Source organism: Gadus macrocephalus, chromosome 23 (genome assembly GCF_031168955.1).
Source record: "Gadus macrocephalus chromosome 23, ASM3116895v1".
In the NCBI taxonomy this organism is placed as follows: domain Eukaryota; kingdom Metazoa; phylum Chordata; class Actinopteri; order Gadiformes; family Gadidae; genus Gadus; species Gadus macrocephalus.
In genome coordinates, this window is record NC_082404.1 from 14,505,643 (window position 1) to 14,527,163 (window position 21,521).

Consider the following 21,521-nt stretch of genomic DNA (forward strand, 5'->3'; position numbering starts at 1 on the left):
ATAAAGTAACTATACTATATGATACACTACATAGAGTATTATTCAGTAAAGAGTGAGCGTTACTATATACATACATAAATATACATTACAAATACACACACACACACACACACACACACACACACACACACACACACACACACACACACACACACACACACACACACACACACACACACACACACACACACACACACACACACACACACACACACACACAAAATATTGATATATATTACTAACCCTAACCCTAACTATTATAGCTAAAGGAACTAGCAGCCAAGCTAGCGGCCAAGAAAGAAGGCTGAAGCATGAACAGTCAGCACAACCAGACTGTTTCACACTGCAGGCTGCCGTCTGGCCCAATTTAGCACCAGTAGACGCTACACACACCACTGGTACATTAGTCAGAGGTGAGAAAGATCTAGATCTCCTTTACAGATGCGTTCATACCTCACAACTCTGCCAGCGGTTGGGAATGTTTGGCCGCAGCTTCTGTTCACACACCACCTTCCTCATCTCCTCCACGGACGGGTCCGACTGCACCAGGTCATGGTACGGCAGCTGGTAGTCTTCGTGAATGCCTGTCGAAAAACAACAGGCTGAATCATAGAGAATCACCGGAAATCACCGACCCAGTTATATTCCGCTATCATCTGTTGTTCGAAGTTGAATCTCTTGCGAGGGCTGTTTGGGTTGAGAGGCCCCTGGACGGTGTTGTATATCTAACAAGGTCCCCGTGGGCCCCTGCTGTTCGGACTGTATGCAAATGGCTTCTGCGACACCCTTCTTAATGCCATGTGCCATCTCTGACACAGCCTGCAGTTCTGCGGCCCGAGGTCGCCACAGACCCAGCCCACCTCGGAGCTCTTCGTCTGAAGCGAGCAACGGTCATGAGAGCAACAATGCCCCGATAATGCCACTTCAATGCTTCAGTCGAATGCGTTGCTCAAGTCATACCTCCCATGGAGCATCGGCTTGCGATCTCCCAGAAGACCAGGCCCATGGCGTAGATGTCCGCCCTCTTGAAGGACTCAAAGTGCTTCATGTTTATGGAGTCATCCAGCACCTCTGGGGCCATGTACCTGAAGAGAGACAAAAAGGATTATAACATGTGGTCGCCTAGAGCAGCACTCTGTTGGCTGAGGGTTAGTTTAAGGGTAAATGTGTGTCTTATTGCAGACAATGGTCTTCAGACTGACTGGAGTCCAATAAAAAGAGCTTTGCAAATCAACAGGACTGCATGAGCTGTCCACTCCTAACAGCGCATTCTACCCCACTGATCGCCATTGATCTTACCAAAGGCACCCTTTAGGCAACAATTTATAAACTAAACTGTTTGTTCACGGGGGCAAACTGCCGGTTTATGACCATTGGAAAGTATGGACGATCGCATCCTAATCTGTTTATTTCAATGTGAACCAGTCGAAGCAAGCCTGGCTAGGATTAAGGGGGGAGAGGCACATTTGTATTTACAGTCCAAATCGCCGCATTCCACAGCCGCTGGGTCAGTCTATGCAAACACGCCACTTTTGATTTTATTCCAAGTGTATCCGGGCCTTGACACACAGTTCACCTGCCACTCTCCAAGCCAGTTAACAGAACTACAGAGTCACCAAATGGTGATCTTATGCAGTATTCCAACAGCGTTGATAATAATATACCAACCTTCCCGGACGTCGATACAACCGCGCATCAAGACCCACTGTTACCCTTCTCCGCCTTACAGAGCTCTTTCTTTTGACAGGACTCAGCTCTTCCTCACCGAGCAGATGAAGACTACGCACACACTAGATCTCTCTGGGGGTATCAGAGGCTGCAGGTTATCGCAGCCACCAAAATATCCAAACATGACCCCCCCCGCTCCAGCTAGCCTCATGTTATATTCAGGCTGACACTGATGAGCAATAACATGAGGATTGGGAGTGAAGAATGGAGAGGATTTAACTATTAATATATTTTATAAAATAATATAATAATAAACTTCAGTTGAGGGCCGCTGGTCTCCTCATCACCTGAAGCCTGCTGAATGATTTAGTGGTTCAGCCTCCAACCGGCAGCCCAAGGCGATGGAGAAGAGAGAGGAGACAAGAGAGAGGGGAGGGGGGAGGGGAGAGGGGAGACGGAGAGAGGAGACGGGAGAGTGGGTGGAGAGGGGAGAGTGGAGAGAGGAGAGAGGAGCAGGGAACAACAGAGTGAACAGAACCTCTCTTAGTCCCCTAGGTAATTAATCAAGCTCAACATGGAGGTTGCATCAACACATACCTCCTCTCACTGGGATAGCTTCGGTTCCCAGATCAGAACCCTTATTTCACTGATTGATTCAGTGGGGAAGGCCTCTGCCTGTAGTGATCTAGCGAGGCTAGGATGGAGTCAGCGGAGCGCCTGCTTAGTGTGTATTGCTACAACGATGTGGTGAGAAGAGCCCTGGGTCCAACATGATGCATCTTAAGAATAGTATAGGTCAGGTTTGACCAGAGTACACATTCAAGCCTCATGTTATTGCTTCACAACGTTTTAATGCTTTGGGCCAGGTGACATTCTGTGGTCTGACCCCATCTGTGTGTGCGTACCTCTTGGTGCCCACGCGGTGGTTGGGGGCGATGTCGATGGTGTCCGTGGCCGAGTCGTGGCGGACGGCCAGGCCCAGGTCGGCGATGCAGCACGTCCCGTTCTTCTTGACCAGGATGTTCTTGGACTTCAGGTCCCTGTGGGCGATGGCAGGCTTTCCTGGAGACCAGAGACAGAAGTATCATGCACATGATTCCATCTGCGATGGAGACGGAAGCAGACTACAAGTAACACATTCCCACTCAAGTATCATTAGATAGTAGATATTACAGAACATTCTCAGTTGTTATTTCCTGACCTGGTCATCATTACAGTCAATAAGTATGATGCATTATGGCCTTATTGAGAGAAATAAGTATGAACTTATATCGTGTGTATGTATATCTGTATTTTTGTGTATTTTTGTGTGTGTGTGTGTGTGTGTGTGTGTGTGTGTGTGTGTGTGTGTGTGTGTGTGTGTGTGTGTGTGTGTGTGTGTGTGTGTGTGTGTGTGTGTGTGTGTGTGTGTGTGTGTGTGTGTGTGTGTGTGCGTGTGTGCGTGTGTTACCTTGTGTGCCCACTATCTCCATGTGCAGGTGGGCCAGCCCGCTGGCGGTGGACAGGGACAGCTTGATCATGCCCTCCACGGTGACTGTGTAGCGGTTCAGGTAGTCGAACAGGGACCCGTGCTCGTGGTAGTCAGACACCAGCCACAGCTGGGTCCACGTTCCGTTATCTACAGCGCGGATCAGAGGGAGAACATCAGAGGAAAGGTTACAGCGATCAAATAAACACGCACACATAATAGCTAAAAGGATGTGTCCAATATTTATACTTCTTATTACATTAGAGAGAGAGAGAGCGATAGAGAGTGGGAGAAGGAGAGAGAGAAGAAGAGAGAGAAAGAGAGACACATACCGCTCAGATATTAAATTATTTGTATTATATTCCCTTTCACCTTTAAATGCGCTATATCACGTTTGGTATTTTCTCCTTGTAGATCCCAATTAAAGCCCTATCTTAGTGGATGTTCCAGACAGCTCAAACTGTTGATAATGTTGCATCCATACTTCCATCCACTCCCCACGCAGCCTGATCGCTGTGACCCAGTGTCCAGACAGCCTGCCAGACGGCGGTGTTGGTGGAAACAGGGCCGCTCGTTATTCTTCTCCAGCCAACAGTGCCCACTCACTGTCTACAAACCGACTATTTGTGTCTCACCTACACACACGCTCCGAAACAGAACTGATGGCCAGCAAAGAGCTCCGCTAGAAATCAATGTCTGGGAGGCGATGAGCTTGGTCGGCTTCGTTTAGGTGGTAGAGCTGGTTGGCTGGTAACTGGAAGGTTGCTGGTTTCGATCCCCGGCTCCTCCTAGCTGAGTGCCGAGGTGTCCCTGAGCAAGACTCCCAGCCCTAATTGCTCCCTAGGAGCTTGGCTGTCGCCTTGCACGGTTGACTCTGCCGTCGGTGTGTGAATGTCTGAATTAACCGCTTAAGGTCGCTTTGGATAAAGTGTCTGCTTAATGGCCTAAATGTAAATGAAAAAAATACTGTGTTAGGGAAGACTGATCAACTTGGTTTGGGTTTGAGGAGTTAAATGTTCTTCATATATGTCCAAAAAGCAAATACAATTTGGCCACTTAAATGTAGTTCATTAAGCTGTGATAACAACTGTTTCATGTTTGTTATTTTCTTTGAAGGGAGGGCTGGCCCAAATGCATACTTTAAAATGCCAAGCTGCCAACAATGATTGATACGTTTTTCAGAAGGTGTATTTAAATAGTTAAACACCTAATCCTGGTAAATCCAACGCTGTCTGGGCCTGTGTGAGCATGTGCAGCCAGCGTGATCAAACAGAACTGATAGTTTTCATCTTAACTAACTGATGATATCAATGATGATATCAGCTCTAGAGAACAGGCGGTAGGTTAAAGTGCTCACAGTGAAAACTAATCTCGACTGCTCCATCTGCCTCACCGTTTCTCAAAGTGCTACGATGTAAGATGGTAAATAGAGTGTGGCTGTTTACGGTTAAAAGACATAATAACCACAAATCACTGAAAACCTTAAAGTAACTTAACTTTAAGGGTTATAATGTTAGAAAATTAATTGAACATGGACCTTGTGTCCTTACCCTGGTTGTCCTTAACTAGTTTAAGCCTGACCCTTGTTGTCTTAACTCGTTTAAGCCCTAGTGAACAGACCTCTGTTGACCTTAACTGGTTTAATCCCTAGTGGACATGAACCTTGTTGTCTTTAACTAGTTTATGCCCTGGAGAACAGACCGTGGTTGTCTTTAACTAGTAGTGACCCAACCTTTGTTGTCCTTAACTAGTTCAAGCCCTGGAGAACAGACCGTAGTTGTCCTTAACTAGTAGTGAACCGACCTTTGTTGTCCTTATCTAGTCTAAGCCCTGGAGAACAGACCGTAGTTGTCTTTAACTAGTAGTGACCCGACCTTTGTTGTCCTTAACTAGTTCAAGCCCTGGAGAACAGACCGTAGTTGTCCTTAACTAGTAGTGACCCAACCTTTGTTGTCCTTAACTAGTTCAAGCCCTGGAGAACAGACCGTAGTTGTCCTTAACTAGTAGTGACCCGATCTTTGTTGTCCTTAACTAGTTTAAGCCCTGGAGAACACACCGTAGTTGCCCTTAACTAGTAGTGAACCGACCTTTGTTGTCCTTAACTAGTTTAAGCCCTGGAGAACAGACCGTAGTTGTCCTTAACTAGTAGTGAACCGACCTTTGTTGTCCTTATCTAGTTTAAGCCCTGGAGAACAGACCGTAGTTGTCTTTAACTAGTAGTGACCAGACCTTTGTTGTCCTTAACTAGTTTAAGCCCTGGAGAACAGACTGTGGTTGTCTTTAACTAGTAGTGACCAGACCTTTGTTGTCCTTAGGTAGTTTAAGCCCTGGAGAACAGACCGTAGTTGTCTTTAACTAGTAGTGACCAGACCTTTGTTGTCCTTAACTAGTTTAAGCCCTGGAGAACAGACTGTGGTTGTCTTTAACTAGCAGTGAACCGACCTTTGTTGTCGGCGGCGATGAAGCCCAGGATGTTCTCGTGCCGCAGCATGACCGTCTGGTAGATCTCAGCCTCCCTGAACCAGGAGCGCTCCTCCCGGGAGGAGAAGATCTTGACGGCGACCTCCTCGCCGCGCCACTTCCCCCGCCACACCTCGCCGAAGCGCCCCTTCCCGATGCTCTCCTGCAGGATGATGGTCCTGGCGATGGTCCTCTGGACCAGCAGCGGCAGCCCTGTGGGTGGGGCAGACATAAACCAGTGGAGGGTCAGAAGAACCAGTGGAACCAGCGGAGGGTCAGAAGAACCAGTGGAGGGTCAGGAGAACGGTCTAAAGTCCAGGCTAACGGATAACACGCACTTACAATTCAGCGCTGGTAGAGGGGCTATCACATGTGGCATCACATGTCCCATGTGGCATCACATGGGACATGTGATGCCACATGTGATGCCACATGTCACATGTGGCATCACATGTGGCATGTAGCATCTCATGTGGCATCACAGGCCCAGGCTAATAGCACCAGGCTAACAGGCCCAGGCTAACTGGACGCTACACTGATAGACGGGCGGCCCACCTGATCCGGAGCCGGAGGTGGTCATGTCGTAGATGAGGTCCTTGAGGGTGGCCCCGCCCGTGATGAAGGGGTGGTCCATGTTGGGGTCCTCCTCGTTGGGCACGCGGTGGTGGTGGGCCCCGACCCCCCCGGCCCCCATGCGGTGGCTGTGGCACACGTAGAAGGCCACCACCAGCAGCAGACACAGCACACACACGGGCCCCGCGATCACCGCCGCCAGGGCCACGGGCCCCAGCGCGGGGGGCTTCTCTGAGGGCACTGGGGACACAACAGAGGAGAACTGAGGAGCGACGCCTGGCTAGAGTCACAGCAACACAAAGCATAGAGCAACACATAGAGCAACACCTGGCTAGAGTCACAGTATAGAGCAACACCTGGCTAGAGTCACAGTATAGAGCAACACCTGGCTAGAGTCATAGCATAGAGCGACACCTGGCTAGAGTCATAGCATAGAGCGACACCTGGCTAGAGTCATAGCATAGAGTGACACCTGGCTAGAGTCACAGCATAGAGCAACACCTGGCTAGAGTCACAGTATAGAGCAACACCTGGCTAGAGTCACAGTATAGAGCAACACCTGGCTAGAGTCATAGCATAGAGCGACACCTGACTAGAGTCATAGCATAGAGTGACGCCTGGCTAGAGTCACAGTGTAGTGCAACACCTGGCTAGAGTCACAGCATAGAGTGACGCCTGGCTAGAGTCACAGTGTAGAGCAACACCTGGCTAGAGTCACAGTGTAGAGCAACACCTGGCTAGAGTCACAGCATAGAGCAACACCTGGCTAGAGTCACAGCACCACACAGCGTAGAGCAACACCTGGCTAGAGTCACAGCACAGAGCGACACCTGGCTAGAGTCACAGCGCCACGCAGCAGCGCCGTAGCTCATGTTCTCATGAGCTACGGTGGAAGACCTCGACCGACAGCCTACAGAACACAGCTAATATGCAAGGACCCGGCGGAGGTAACGGTTCACAGCCTTCCTCGTTCCTCACGGCCTCCAGTTGCACCCTGTTGGTAAACTTCATAGAGCTAGAACTATCTGTTAGGTATCGACCATGTATCTCGATCGCAGTCTGCTCTACCAGCCGATGTAGACATGCTCTGCGGTACGTGAATATAATATACTAACCCGTGTATAATGATTGCTTGCCATAACATGACGTTGTAAAGTTGTTTCCTTTTGGATACCGACTTTATCCGAAAGAGTGTGAGGGCCTCTTATAGTTAACAGGGAAACTACCTCAAAAAGTAACTTTTCCAATGCATGATTGATTAAAGACACCCACACCATCCGTCAAGGCTGCCCTGCCCTGCCCCTTCCCTAACAATAACTCAGCGGTGGATGTCCGTGTCCAAGAGGGTTAGGCTTCCAGAAACACTCATCATGTAACACTATGGTTTGTGGCGCATTCCGTAAACAACATCACTCATTAGAAGAATCCTACACAACTACGGTACTAAAGAATAATCACAACTGGGTCGTACTCATGGGGATAACCCACCCCCACCCATCATACAACTCTTGAGCCCAAAACCAATTTTCTGAAAACGGTTTTCTCGTTTCTCGCTGTTTGTCGGTTCTGGGCTCCTTTAGAAACATGGCAGCTCCCATGGAATACGAGTCGACCCCCTCCCTCTATGTAGATAAAAAGAGCTTATTCTAAGGTTACAAAACAAAGATTCTTATCTTCATGGGATTATACAAATAAAACATGAATGTTACATTCCATATCTGAGTCTGATCCGTAAGATGCCATTCTACACACCAGACCTTTAAGTACACACACGCACACACACACACACACACACACACACACACACACACACACACACACACACACACACACACACACACACACACACACACACACACACACACACACACACACACACACACACACAAACACACAACCCCCTCCACCCTACCAGGGAACATGCTAGGGTCGGCCGTGTTGCAGTAGTCGATGTTGCAGCACTTGGGGTAGATGCCCTTCTCATCACGGGCGGCCACCGCGCAGATGAAGGGCCGGTCGCGGGGGATCAGCTCGTACAGCGGGACGCACATGCTGCGCTCGATCACCACCTTGCCGCCCGACTTGCGGGCGGCCACGAAGCACACGCCGTCCGTGGTGCAGCTGGAGTTGCCGTTGCAGCGGGCGCAATGGCACTGCAGGGCTGAGGGGAGACAGAGACATGGAGCCACGCTTTAGTCCAATGGTGCCCAGGTCTACGCACATCCACGACACGGGGAGAACTTCAGTGATCCCCTTTAGAACACACACATGAAATGCGTCGCAGTATAATATCACTCGTATTGTGGGGCTTTTTACCATACCATAAGACGTCTGGATTGGAGAACTGGTTTTCACAATAGTATACTTTAACATTGTTGGGTCAGAGCTGTTGATTCATGTTTCCTGATGATTCAAGGGCAGGGGAGAGATATGTAACCACGTTTTAGTCCAACGGTGCCCAGTATAGACGCCCCGACTCAAGAGGACACGTTCACCACACGGGGAGGACTTCAGTGGCACCCTTTATTTATTTAATTAAGATTTATTTCTGCATTAATATGCTTTATTATGATAGAGTGAGAAAGACAGGAAGGCATGGGAGATAGAGGGGAGGACATGCAGCAGATGACCACGGGCAGGAATCGAACCCTGCGATCAGGACTGTGCCTTAATGCTACGCACTCTACCAAAGTGATCCCCTTTAGAACATATTACACACACATAAAAGATGTGTTAAGCCATCGACAATCTACATCAAAAACTTTAGACATTGCCCCCTGGCTTGTGGGAGGTAAGGTTTGAACCCCCCCCCCCCCCTGGTGATGTATTCAGGGTTCAATGACAGTGAACCGTCCGTTGACATGCAGAGAGGAATGGCAATGAGTCACCATAAATAAATAGGAATAAATAATAAATAATAATAAATAATGCAGAATTATAAATTATTGCATTATCATACCAATCGGACCTTTAAAATTGGCTGACATTTTAAAATATATATATTTGTTCGAGTTCTTTAACATTCTATATATATTTAAAAAAAATAACCCTTTTCTCATTTAGTTTTTGTTTTAAAAAGCACTTCTTTTGAGAGACTCTACTCTACCCCAATTTCGTTGCACTTTGTGCAATGACAATAAAGAGATTCTGATTCTGACATGTTTCCATTGATAGAGCCTCAGCCTCATACGTTCGCCTTCCATCCCGGAGCATATGTATGTAGGTGTGCCCCTAACCCTACAGATGGACTGCATTGCACAGCATGAATCTGAATCCTTGGATTACTTGTATAACATCTTATTGTACACAAGAAGTACACAAGAGTTAAATGATTAGGCTTGGTTCCTCAACAGCCACATAGCAGCAGCCAGCAATACAAGATTGTAACATAATTCACACATGGCCTAAAACATTTTTTTGTTCGGTTCCGGTTTCCGACCGACCCTGTCAATTTATGTGCGACCCAAATTATTTTATGAGCTGCTGTAAAAAAAGGAAAAGAAAGAAAAAAGTCCTACCTATCATTTGCTGCCGCTGGAAAAAATAAAATAAAAAAATAAAATAAATTCCCTTCCTACCCATGACCTCAACTGACAACCAACAGGAACCATATACTTTTTTTTTTAGGCCCATTCATACCAACAGGCCACATATGCCCTTGCCAATTAAAAGAAGCTTCTTTCTCACGCTAAGGAGGGATCCGGAGCCTAGGTAGGCGTCCATTTCTTAAGGAGGCCATTTATCATGTGTCAATTCTAGAGATACGAGCGGTCAAGAGTTTCGAGAGACCCAGACGCCTAAGGCAACAAGAACAAGTGTAATTCCCGCACATAGCCACAAACAAAGTTGCAATGCCAACACATAGCCGCAAGGGCCAGCATAAAGACACACACGGGTATCCAGGGGGGCGGGAGTTCAGCACCATGCCTAGCCAATCAGAGCACATAACTGAGTCCACGCCTGCCCAGTAGATAAGTCACAACACATAGCCCAGGGGGCTACAACGCTCCAGGTAACGCATCCTTCAGATGCCCTACTAAGTGTATCTCCACGCGTGCTCATGCAATTCCCCTCCTTTTGCTTCATAGAGAGTCTCTATGAAGTCGCTTTAAGTCGCTTTAACTCACTTTATTTGGTAATGTTTTCGACTAGTCTCTATTAGAGACTAGTCGAAAACATTACCAAATAAAGTGAGTTAAAGCGATCCTGATTCGGCAGACTTTTTCCAAAAGAACACGGCAAGATAAAGTTAATAAAGATAAGCTGAAATAGAAATATGCAAAAATAAGTACAAATTGTCTGAAGTGTTCTAGTGGTGCACAGAGAATACAAGAGACCTCTGTGAAACAACAACACAATGGAAAAGAATGCAACTAAATGAAATGCGTGGCACTATAATATATCTCATATTGTGGGGCTTTTTAACAGAAGACATGTGGATTGGAGAACTAGTTTTCACTATAGTACATGACACTTCAACATTGTTGACAGTATAATGACTGTCTTATTGTCTTGCACTCGCTTGGGGGACAGAGCTGTTGATTCATGTTTCCTCAGACAACAGGCAGCAGTTCTCTAGAGACTTGATGCCATACAGATGGAAGGGACAGCCGTGAAGGTGTGCAGCTCATTCCAACTAAATTTCTTTAGGTCCAACTCAAAGTGCTCCATTATGCTCTATGCAGTAAATGAAGATCAGATAGCTGCCGAATGGGAGGAGTGCACAAGCTTCATTAAAGGTACAAGACAAAATAAATATAGATTAAGTTCTCATAGCAGAGCATTGCAGTGGGAGTGATACTGATGAAAGGAACCTTTTTTCGGATTGATTAATCTTTAAAGAGTTTCATCAATAGCCGGACAAGGCCGCACGATTTAGTGCGACTGTAAATAGCGGCCATCTCCGGAAGAGAGGGAAGTGAAGGACAGAAGAACCAGGAGAGCACAAACAGAAACCACACGAAAACACAAGATTAAAGGCCCTTCAGAGAAGAGATCACTGGAGAGCCGATTCGGAGGGAAAGGCCTCGTAAACGCACAACATACGATTCAGAAAGAGTGTCTATCAACACAGCAACACAGCCTGGCGAGATACAAAGACAGAACTACATAGCGGTCTAGCGATATCTTTTTGTACCTGGAACTAGGGATGGGCCAGCCTGGTCCTACCAGACTCTCGTACTTCATTTCATTTGCACAGACAGTCTGGACCCACTCAATTGACTAACGTTAACTCACTTGAAGGCGGGTGACCCTACGTTGCGTGCAGGCTGTAAACATGACTTTAACGTCATCGTTCTCAGCCACTCCCTCTATTCGCTGATTGGACGCACAAAATTTGGACGGAGAAAACCCAGGAATATACCGCAAACCCAGACGTAGTACTGAAGGGAAATGAAAATTGAGTACTGAACCAAATAGTGTTTGTGTTTAGATGATGCTGACATACCACAGGCGCTCACACACACACACACACACACACACACACACACACACACACACACACACACACACACACACACACACACACACACACACACACACACACACACACACACACACACACACACACACACACACACGCCCAGGGGTGTGTCCGTAGCGTAAGGAGGAAGGAAATGGAGCTGGCATGACTACAGTGGAGTCTCGACTCAGACTGAGTCACATGTTGTCTGTAATCTGTCCTTTCCTGTCAATCAGGGATCCTGAAACAACAATGTCCTTCAGTTTGAATTTACAGTTCTCTGTATAGTAGACCTGTACGGAAAGAAGAGATAGTGTTTCCGAACCCGAACACGCATGAACCCACTAGCAACTGGAAACACCAGGGACCTCATGATACAGTGTTTGAGTACCGGTGCGAAAATCCTGAAACAGAAACAAAGGTCAGAGTCTGCCTCGTTGTGTTCGTAGCGTAAGGAGGAAGGAAATGGAGCTGGCATGACTACAGTAGAGTCTAGACTCAGACTGAGTCACTTGTTGTCTGTAATCTGTCCTCTCCTGTCAATCAGGGATCCTGAAACAACAATGCCCTTCAGTTTGAATTTACAGTTCTCTGTATAGTAGACCTGTACGGAAAGAAGAGATAGTGTTTCCGACCCCGAACGCCAGGGACCTCATGATACAGTGTGCGAAAATCCTCAAACAGAAACAAAAAGGTCAGCGTCGGCCTCGTTGAAAAGATGTTAAAAATAAAACTGAAAATACAGTTACAGTTACACACCGAACGGATTTGCAAATACTGGAGCATGAGATCAAAACAAACCTACATCTCAAACCCCACAAAAGCGTCCTTACGTCTCCAGGGCAACGTGTTTGAAGGACAGGTGGCGCTACGAGGGGCTAACGGAGGCCGACAGACCAACACATGGCTCAGGTTCCCTGGGCTCCTGAACAGACCCCCGCCCGGAGCCCCTTAGGGGGTCCATGATGCGGAAACCGCAGACGGAAACGCAGAATTTGGTACTAGAAATGGAATCAACTGCAAAAATGCTATAACATAATATAACATGCTTTAACATGATATAACAACATAACAACGTCTCTTCGTCATGTCCAATAGGCAGCTTAAACGCCCCGAGAGGAATTCAATTTGTCTCTCCATTATTGAAAGCCAAGACCTGAGAATTTAATCATGAGCATCATCTACCCTCCTTGGCTGACACACACAGGTCGGCCAGCTCTGTTGAACGAATACTTCCTTTGGGTCAGTGTGCAGACACCAACGTTCTTCTTATCGGTACACCAAACTGAGGACCTGCTTCAGATACCAACACCTGTCTGTACCGTACATGTTGTACGGAGTAAACACAGTCCTTACAGTACACAACAGAGCATCTCAGTGATAACTGCCACAAGTTTCTGTATTCCAAAAAGACTAACAACACCATAACATTCATAACATTCATAACATGTCCCATTCAGGGCAGCAACCCGGTGTCTGTGCGTGTACGTGTGTGTCTTTGAAAAGAAGACATTTTGTTTTGATGCATTACATTTTAAACTCCCTGGGACCACCCCTTCCATAGGTTAGACCTTCAGCCAGGGGGAAGGCAGGAGAGAGGAGTGGATGTGCTGGTCAATGCACTAATTATCAGCCCACACGCTGATGTACCTACAGCAGGCACATATGGCTGTAGCACTATGACTTTAGAGCTATGAATGTAGCATTATGTAGCACTATGACTGTAGCACTATAACTGTAGCATTATAACTGTAGCATTATGACCGTAGCAGTACGACCGTAGCAGCATGGCTGTAGCGCTATGACTGTAGGTAGCACTATAACTGTAGCATTATGACCGTAGCAGTACGACCGTAGCTGCATGGCTGTAGCGCTATGGCTGCAGGCTCTCTAACTCTACCCGCTGACAGGCTCTGCAGAGCGCCGCTCCCCACCCGATGTGATTCCTGTAGCGCAGCATCGCGCTTAATCCATCAGAGTGGTTCACATACTGCAGCGCTAACCGGAGACAATGGAGTGGGGCTCAGCAGTCAGCAGTTAGTGCAGTACACCACCTCCTCATTCATCACGCCTCGCTCTAAGCCCCCCCCACCACGTTGTGTGGTCCGTTCCCTCCCTTCACTCCACCCCCCCCCCCCCCCCCCCCTCCCCCGGTTTGTGTTTAATGGTATGTCCTATGAGCTAGCAGATCAGTCTAGACGGTCGACCAGCTGCACCTCTGTGGCCCGCTTGCTGTGGTACTTTACGCTTGGCAGTGGCTAAATGTTATGAAGCAGGATGCAATGACTCCGTCTCAGCCGAAGAGTTGAGTGAGCCCCGAGTCCTTCAGCAATCAGAGCGAGTCCTGGCTGGGGCCTCCAGAGAGCCTCGGTCTGCATGGGTCAGTGTCCTGACTCGGGCTCACCAGCCAGCCTCACTCTGCATGAGTCATTAAACATTGTTCGTTCACCTCTACATGTGTGTGCAACAGAACAGTGCCTCCACACAGGTGAGCTGGTGCTGTGTACCATAAGCACTGCAGCAGGCTGTTTAGGACTTATTCTGGCCGGTTTACATTTATTCATATCGTTACTATTCAGTGTTTCTATCTCCTGCCCACCACCCAGAACCACTGCTGAATAATAGGACGTTAAATAACCTTTTCTTCGTTACTGCTCGGTGTTTCATACTCTGATTGACAGGTTGACATATTTCCCCATGACTGAGGGCAAGGGTTCATTTAATGTGAGGGTAAGGGTTGATTTAATGTCAGAGGAGAAATGTTGAAATGCCTGTAACAAAACAAAACAAGCACATAACAACTCACACCAAGCGACAGAATATTAACCCATGCCGGTGTCTCTATTGCCTTCGTGATATTCGTGATATAACAATCATTAACACATCCAGATGGATCCAGCTGGAGACACATCCAAGTTATTCATCCAGGAAAGATATTGTTCTCCACAATATGGTATTAGAGCCACAAACTCTCCCCTAACTCTAACCCTTAGCCCGCACACTCTCCCCTAACTCTAACCCTTAGCCCGCACACTCTCCCCTAACTCTAACCCTTAGCCCGCACACTCTCCCCTAACTCTAACCCTTAGCCCGCACACTCTCCCCTAACTCTAACCCTTAGCCCGCACACTCTCCCCTAACCCTAACCCTTAGTCACACACTCTTCCCTTACCCTAACTCTAACCGTACAGGGAACCCCCTGGATTCTGGGGAGAGGAGCATCAACATGTGCTCAGGCAGTAGGCGTAGTGTGGAACCAAACCCCGACAGCGGGTGGCCCTGGGATCCCGTAGAGCCGTCAACTAAACCCCACCAACGTGTGGCCCTGGGTTCCCGTAGAGCCGTCAACCAAACCCCACCAACGTGTGGCCCTGGGATCCCGTAGAGCCGTCAACTAAACCCCACCAACGTGTGGCCCTGGGTTCCAGTAGAGCCGTCAACCAAACCCCACCAACGTGTGGCCCAGGGTTCCCGTAGGGCCGTCAACCAAACCCCACCAACGTGTGGCCCTGGGTTCCCGTAGGGCCGTTAACCAAACCCCACAAACGTGTGGCCCTGGGTTCCCGTAGGGCCATCAACCAAACCCCACCAACGTGTGGCCCTGGGTTCCCTTAGAGCCGTCAACCAAACCCCACCAACGTGTGGCCCTGCGTTCCCGTAGGGCCGTTAACCAAACCCCGACAACGTGTGGCCCTGGGTTCCCCTATAGCCATCAAGGCAGAGGGGACCTGAGGAAACTCATCTTCAAAGAATACTGATGCTCAGTACTCAACCCTCTGATTTCAAATCAATCAAACTATATCACTTAGTTTGAAGAGTCATTGGTCAAGAATAAACAACAAACTATCCTATTGAGAACGATTCTGGATTTAAAAATAGTGCTGGTCTCTTTTGTTAAAGTCTTATACTAAGAGAGCTTCCAATGGAGAGAGGGTCAGAGCGGACCCCCCCGCCTGCCCCCCAGGGACACTGGTAATGAAAAGAGGAATCTAATCCACCGACACACACCAAAGAGAGGCAGGAGTGATGTGGTCTGAAAGGCTTCACGTTTCAAAGTCAATGCCATTTAGATTACATGACACACACACACACACACACACACACACACACACACACACACACACACACACACACACACACACACACACACACACACACACACACACACACACACACACACACACACACACACACACTCCCTGCACCACTGCTGGTTTGCATGGATTTACAGTCACGCAAAGAAAGACAAATAAAAACCACCATCCCATTTGTTTATAAGAAAAGCACCCTGATTATGAGATGGCCGGAAGGTGCTTTATCCAGACAGTGAAGCTGAACAGCATCTTATACTCAAACACAACTAAATGAATGATAGATAATTATAGACAACTATAGATCATCGATAATAGGGCTTCAAGACGATGGCACAAAGGATAATTGCTAGCCTTATATTGTTATTGCGCTTATTCATTGTGATAAACATATTGATTCAATTAATAATCTGTAGCTCCTAATTGTTGTCTTCCTCCAGGCTCTCTTTTAAAATGAAAGGCCATCTCTCAAATCATCAAATAGTTCCACCTTGCCTGCCTGTTTTTATCCGTCTTATATTCTTATATATAACCAACCCCCCACCCCCACCCCCACACACACACACACACATGTTAATTTCCAAATACAAACAAATCTATATTTGCTAAATATTACTACATATACCCATTGACAGCACAGGGGGCTCTAGGGAACTATAGCCAGGAACACAGCCGAGCGTTGAAGGAATATTTACCTTTATCACCTCTAGGAACTTCCTTCTAATCTACTGAATATAGAATTAGTTTCACAGCTTGTCTGTTCTCAGAGATCGAGTCCCATATACCATCTAACCAACCGCTCTCCGGATAGCGGTTCCACATGGGACATCGTTTTTTTCTATGTTCCCTACTTTTCTGGTTGCTATGGCCACCTGGATTCCATCAGCATTCTTTTGCGAGTCCCGCCTACAAGATGCCGATTGGCCGGATGAAACTTCCTGCCGAGCCGAGTAACTCAAGCAACCAACCGCAGACCCTGAAGGGCAGGCGACTGACGACACACCAGACATTTCTCTCGCATAAGGACGTGTGCTGAATTAATTGCTTCAGTATCCTAGGCAACCACAAACTCATCACCACCTGGGCTTGGCCTTGGTTACTGTCTCCTTGATGAATTGCTGCACAGCCGAAGGGGAGAACTCATCCGGACCAAGTGGTTCTGCACCCACATTGTGAACACCGTGACCACACCCTTCGTGATCTCAGGATGCGGACCTTGATGCATGCCTGTCCGGTCGATATTGATGAATGGGAAATCAATCACACGTTTCTACAGAGTAGGGCCCGAAAATATAGACAAGCGCATCATAACAAGTAGAGTCCTTAGGGGAACACATAACAAGTAGCGTCCTTGGGGAACCTCAGCTCTCCGCTCAGCGTGTCACATCATAACGTTGGAGAAGTAGAACACACCTTGAACCTCGAACCTCGCGGGTTAGCAGAGGAACCAAACATGTTCTACACGGAAGCAGGTCCACAGTAACTAGTAGCTAGATATCTGTGCCGGTTCAGAACGAGATTCTGTTCACAAGACGCATTCAGACTCCTTCTACAAGGACTGAGGTGACCCGGACCCTCGGTGGGTGGATGGATGGCCGGCCCCCTCCCCCCACCATGACTTCCTCTTTGTCCACACCAGATGTTAATCCCCGTCTGTGTTTGTTGGCTAAAAGGGGCCCCTGGCCGTCCCAGGGGGCCCGACCAGTGGTGGCCCCACCCCCTTGTCCAATTGGATGAGATATGGAAACACACAAAAAATAAAAAGAATCGTGTGCTCCCCCATTTGGCCTCACTTGAGGTCCAAGCAACGATAAGTGCCAGCCTACCTAGCTGGTAGGCTACCTAGCTGGTAGGTGGTAGGATACCTAGCTGGTAGGCTACCTCTGAAGCCAGCGCTGTTCTGCTCAGGATGGGGCTTTTCCATTCAACCATAAAAGTCTGATCGAATCACATCTTCTGTGTGAACGACATCAGGACGCGGGACAGATTGACGGGGAAGAAACATCTCCTTGTTGATGCCATTCGTCCAACATAGCGTTGTGAATCCTGGATCTCTTATGACCACCAGGGTTTCAGGGTTGGATTCAGTTCAGGAGGGCTTTGTTAGCCACTTGAAGAACGGGCATTGGCCCACAATAAGAGCAAAGGGGCAGAGGGATGGGGCCAGGGGGCAAAGGTTGTTGGGATAGGAGCTTCATGAATATGGAGGAGGGTGACCCGGCGAGCTGGAGGAGGGCTGTTCCATCCTACAGGCAGATGTCCCTCGCTGAGATCCACTTTGATACACACGGTGACACCAGGCACACAAGAGAGAAGGGCAAAAACAACTGGAGCCCGACGCTCCTGAACTCGTGGTCCTGAGCCCATAGCCCTGAGGCCACTGGGTTTAATCCAGTGGCCTGGATTAAACCTGGGTAGGTTTAGCTCAGGAGGTAGAGCAGTGTCTTGTAACCGAAAGGTTGCTAGTTCGAGTGTTTATGTGTCCCTGAGCAAGACCCTTAACCCTAACTGCTCCTGACGAGCTGGCTGTCACCTTGCATGGTTGACTCGTAAATCGCTTTGGATAAAAGCGTCTGCTAAATGCCCTAATAGTTCTGGATTAAACCCAGGCCACTGGGTTTAATCCAGAACTATTGGTCCACAGCCCTGAGGCCGCTGGGTTTGTTAGTATTGATTTACATTTGATCACAATGTGATGGCTTCCAGTTGGCTTCCCTCTACCAAGCGATAGGAGCATTTTACACATATCATGAATACTCAAGAGTTGAATAGGAATGAATAGATGAATGTGGATATATTCTATTGAGCAGAAGTGACGCCGGTTTCAAGGCCTGAGCAGGCGGCAGTGGCTCGGCCATTAAGAAAACAAACATTTTGTTCCGTGTGCAGGCAAATGCAGAAGCCTGGAAAACACGCAGAGAAACTTCCTAACCCAGCCACGAAAAGGTTTCAGGTAAAAGGAAATCGTGAGCTGAAGGCAGACAGAAGATAATATGTTTTCACTTTACAGTCAGGTCTGGCCGGAAAGACAACAAGCCTTTAATAATACAGAAACATTCTCAGACCAGCGGTACGGAGAACAGCCTTTGAGGGGCACTCTGCTCAAAGAGGACGGTTATCATGCTATAAGGGTCCGAACAGATCTGGTTGGAGGAGCTGATTGAGATGTAGGGGTGAAAGGAATCCTAAAAGTATTTTTTTTTCTATTTCCAGTGTGTTGACAACCTTGCTTAAGTTAGCACAACTAGACAGGGTGTGGTTTTGCTGGCATGCATCATAGTGCACAAATAGGACTAACACTACTCTCTGCGTCTCAATGCTCCTTTGCTTTCTGATGTCGAGTTTTAATACAATAGGCGGCTCAATCTGGATACATGGTCCGTCCTGATATGTGGAAAATCTTGGTACGCACTACAGAAATGCACTGCATGTTTTATTCACAAATATGAACAACCTTTAAAGTTTTCACTGCATCGATTTTGTTCAAAATGAATCCAGATGATTAGTCTTAAGAACGGCAACCATCCACACATGGTGACACCATCGACCAACCCTGGGCTTTTTTAGTCACAGCTGGATAGTGCAGGATTAAAGACATAGCCTAAGGAGATCGATTTCAGTATATTATGCCAAGTTCAAACCTTGATAAATAATCCTTCCATTATAAAGTTTGAGTTAACTTCCAGTTCACACAATACCTGCTGATCATGTGATACCTCAACATGCATAGGTGTACAAGTATGTAATAAAGCAGTGAATTATGGTTTACAGTTGTCAAACCTAGTTGGTAGGTTTAACATATGTAAGTTTAATCATACATAGCATTAGAATTACATCATACAGCAATAGTAGTGAATACTGGTTGATGTTGAATCGACTCACTTTCAAACTAACCAAAAAACACAGTCCTGCGTATCAGGTAATAGTCATTCAAAGGGTATATAGGGTATATAAATAATTAGCATATTATGTTAGCCATTTTACCATGGCCACATTAACCACTACATGGTGATGCATCCTCCTTGATGTGCAGCCCAGATCCAACAGCCTGCACCATGGCTACAAACTGTCCAATTAGTTGTGGTTCCCTAGGCTGGGACAAGCCTAGCCTAGGATCCCGTTGCATTCCTTGGCTGCTGGTTCCCAGGTCTCCGGTGTAGTACAGATAGCCTGGGCCGTTGGACCACATCTCAGAGCCATTAAATACATGGCCGGCCGTAATGCTATTCATTATTTATTACCAAGTAATACAGCCTTTATGGATACGGTAATACGATGAGTGGAACTTAAATGGCACTTAATGCTCAGGTGCCACGGTCAGAGGGTGGTCGCCTAGGAGGCCTGGTGGTGTGTGAACACAGCCTCCACAAAGGAGATCGGTGAGGCTGAGAACACAGAATATGGAAACCTATGGCAGTACAACAACGTTTAGCTGTAGTCATTAAAGGCTGGCTTCCCCAACATCTCGAGACTGGATATTAGCATCACAGCAGACCTCCAACAGCAGTGCTTAGTGGGAACTATGGAGTTGATGCCAACTCTGACTGAAATAGTATAAATATTTAAGAGTAAAGAAATAACTAAAGGCATTTCAAAAACTGCGTTTTAAAGCATTTTAATACAGTATATTTGGTGTTGTGAATCACAAGCAAAGTGGAAACATAACCATCATCCTTCTGAGTCAGAACCCTGCACATATAAGAGCAAAATAAACTGGTCCACATAAACCAGCAGAATATACTGGTCCTCATATACCAGCAGAATATACTGGTCCTCATATACCAGCAGAATATATTGTCCTCGCACACCAAGAAGGAGCTAACCTGATTTGTCTAGAATTGGAAACTTTATTTTTTTTTTACATCACTAAGCTAATGAAAGGCTTCTTCATTATGTAGGACTGTGACTCTACAGCTAACCCTAACCCTACTACCGCTACCATGCCTAACCCAACCCTTGCTAACCCTAACCCTACTATGCCTAACCCCACTAACCCTGACCCTACAAACCCTGACCCTGCTAACTCTCACTCTACTACCCCTACTAACCGGGGTCATCCCTATGTGGGTGCTACATATTGGTGGTGGTTAGTGAGGTCCCCCCTTCACTTTAGGCGTCTTTGAGTGTTATTCATTATTATTCTTCTTCATTCTTCATGTTTAACCTGTTTTCCTTTTATTCCTAGTCTGTTTTACATAGTTTTTTTTTAACCTTCCGCGAGCCGGGCATATCAAACTGTTTATTGCCCTGCCTTGAGGTGATTATTCCGTTTATTCTACTTCGCGCGGGCCAACATAATAAAACAATTCAAATACTTTAATAATTAGCCTTTTTCTTATTCGTATTGCATGCTTATTAAATGTATGCTCTGTTTAAAAAAAAAAGTTTTGAATGATGACTATATGCTCTGTAAGGTGACCTTGGGTGTCTTGAAAGGCGCCTCTAAATTAAATGTATTATTATTATTATTATTATGTTCCCCGTTTATTTATTTTTGTTTTTAAAGGTCCTATGTTCCCCGTTTTTCCCAAAAAGGGTCCTATGTTCCCCTGTAGCAATACATATCAGGGAGCATAGGACCCTTTTTCTGAAAAGGGGTCCTATGCTTCCCCCCTCTGTTGCGAGCTACATAGGACCCTTTTCTGGGAAAAGTATCCTATGTTCCCCGCAATCCATCAATCTTTAAAAATATTTAAACTTTGACGCGACATTCGCGTGATGACAGCCAATCAGCGTTCAACAGCGTGGCCACTGAGTGACATGTGTAACGTAACAGCCAATCAGCGTTCAACCGGCC

General features: G+C 47.0%; 1 protein-coding gene and 1 long non-coding RNA gene across 5 annotated transcripts in view; both read right to left on the reverse strand.

Moving 5' to 3' along the window:
* The window catches only part of tgfbr1b (transforming growth factor, beta receptor 1 b), a 30,417-nt gene that overhangs the window by 6,998 nt on the left and 1,898 nt on the right, over positions 1-21,521 (reverse strand). For 2 of the 3 annotated variants that reach the window (XR_009524320.1, XM_060045039.1), the window contains exons 2-8: positions 8,082-8,330; positions 6,152-6,409; positions 5,579-5,809; positions 3,119-3,286; positions 2,574-2,730; positions 961-1,085; positions 454-584 (exon numbers count right to left, since the gene is read on the reverse strand). Coding sequence is in view for 2 of the 3 variants with exons in the window: in XM_060045039.1 (XP_059901022.1) it covers positions 454-584; positions 961-1,085; positions 2,574-2,730; positions 3,119-3,286; positions 5,579-5,809; positions 6,152-6,409; positions 8,082-8,330 (1,319 nt within the window). In the remaining variant the exon portion in view is untranslated. Of the gene's footprint in view, positions 1-453; positions 585-960; positions 1,086-2,573; positions 2,731-3,118; positions 3,287-5,578; positions 5,810-6,151; positions 6,410-8,081; positions 8,331-15,279; positions 15,300-21,521 lie in introns of those variants that run through there. The other variant, XM_060045040.1, reaches the window with a different exon arrangement.
* On the reverse strand, positions 6,572-8,074 carry LOC132452419 (uncharacterized). Of its 2 annotated transcripts, none has more exons than XR_009524321.1 (2): positions 7,000-8,074; positions 6,572-6,931 (listed from the first exon to the last, which is right to left on the reverse strand). It is a non-coding gene; the product is annotated as an uncharacterized LOC132452419 (long non-coding RNA). The 2 variants fall into 2 exon arrangements; XR_009524322.1 differs by having other exon boundaries at positions 6,971-8,074.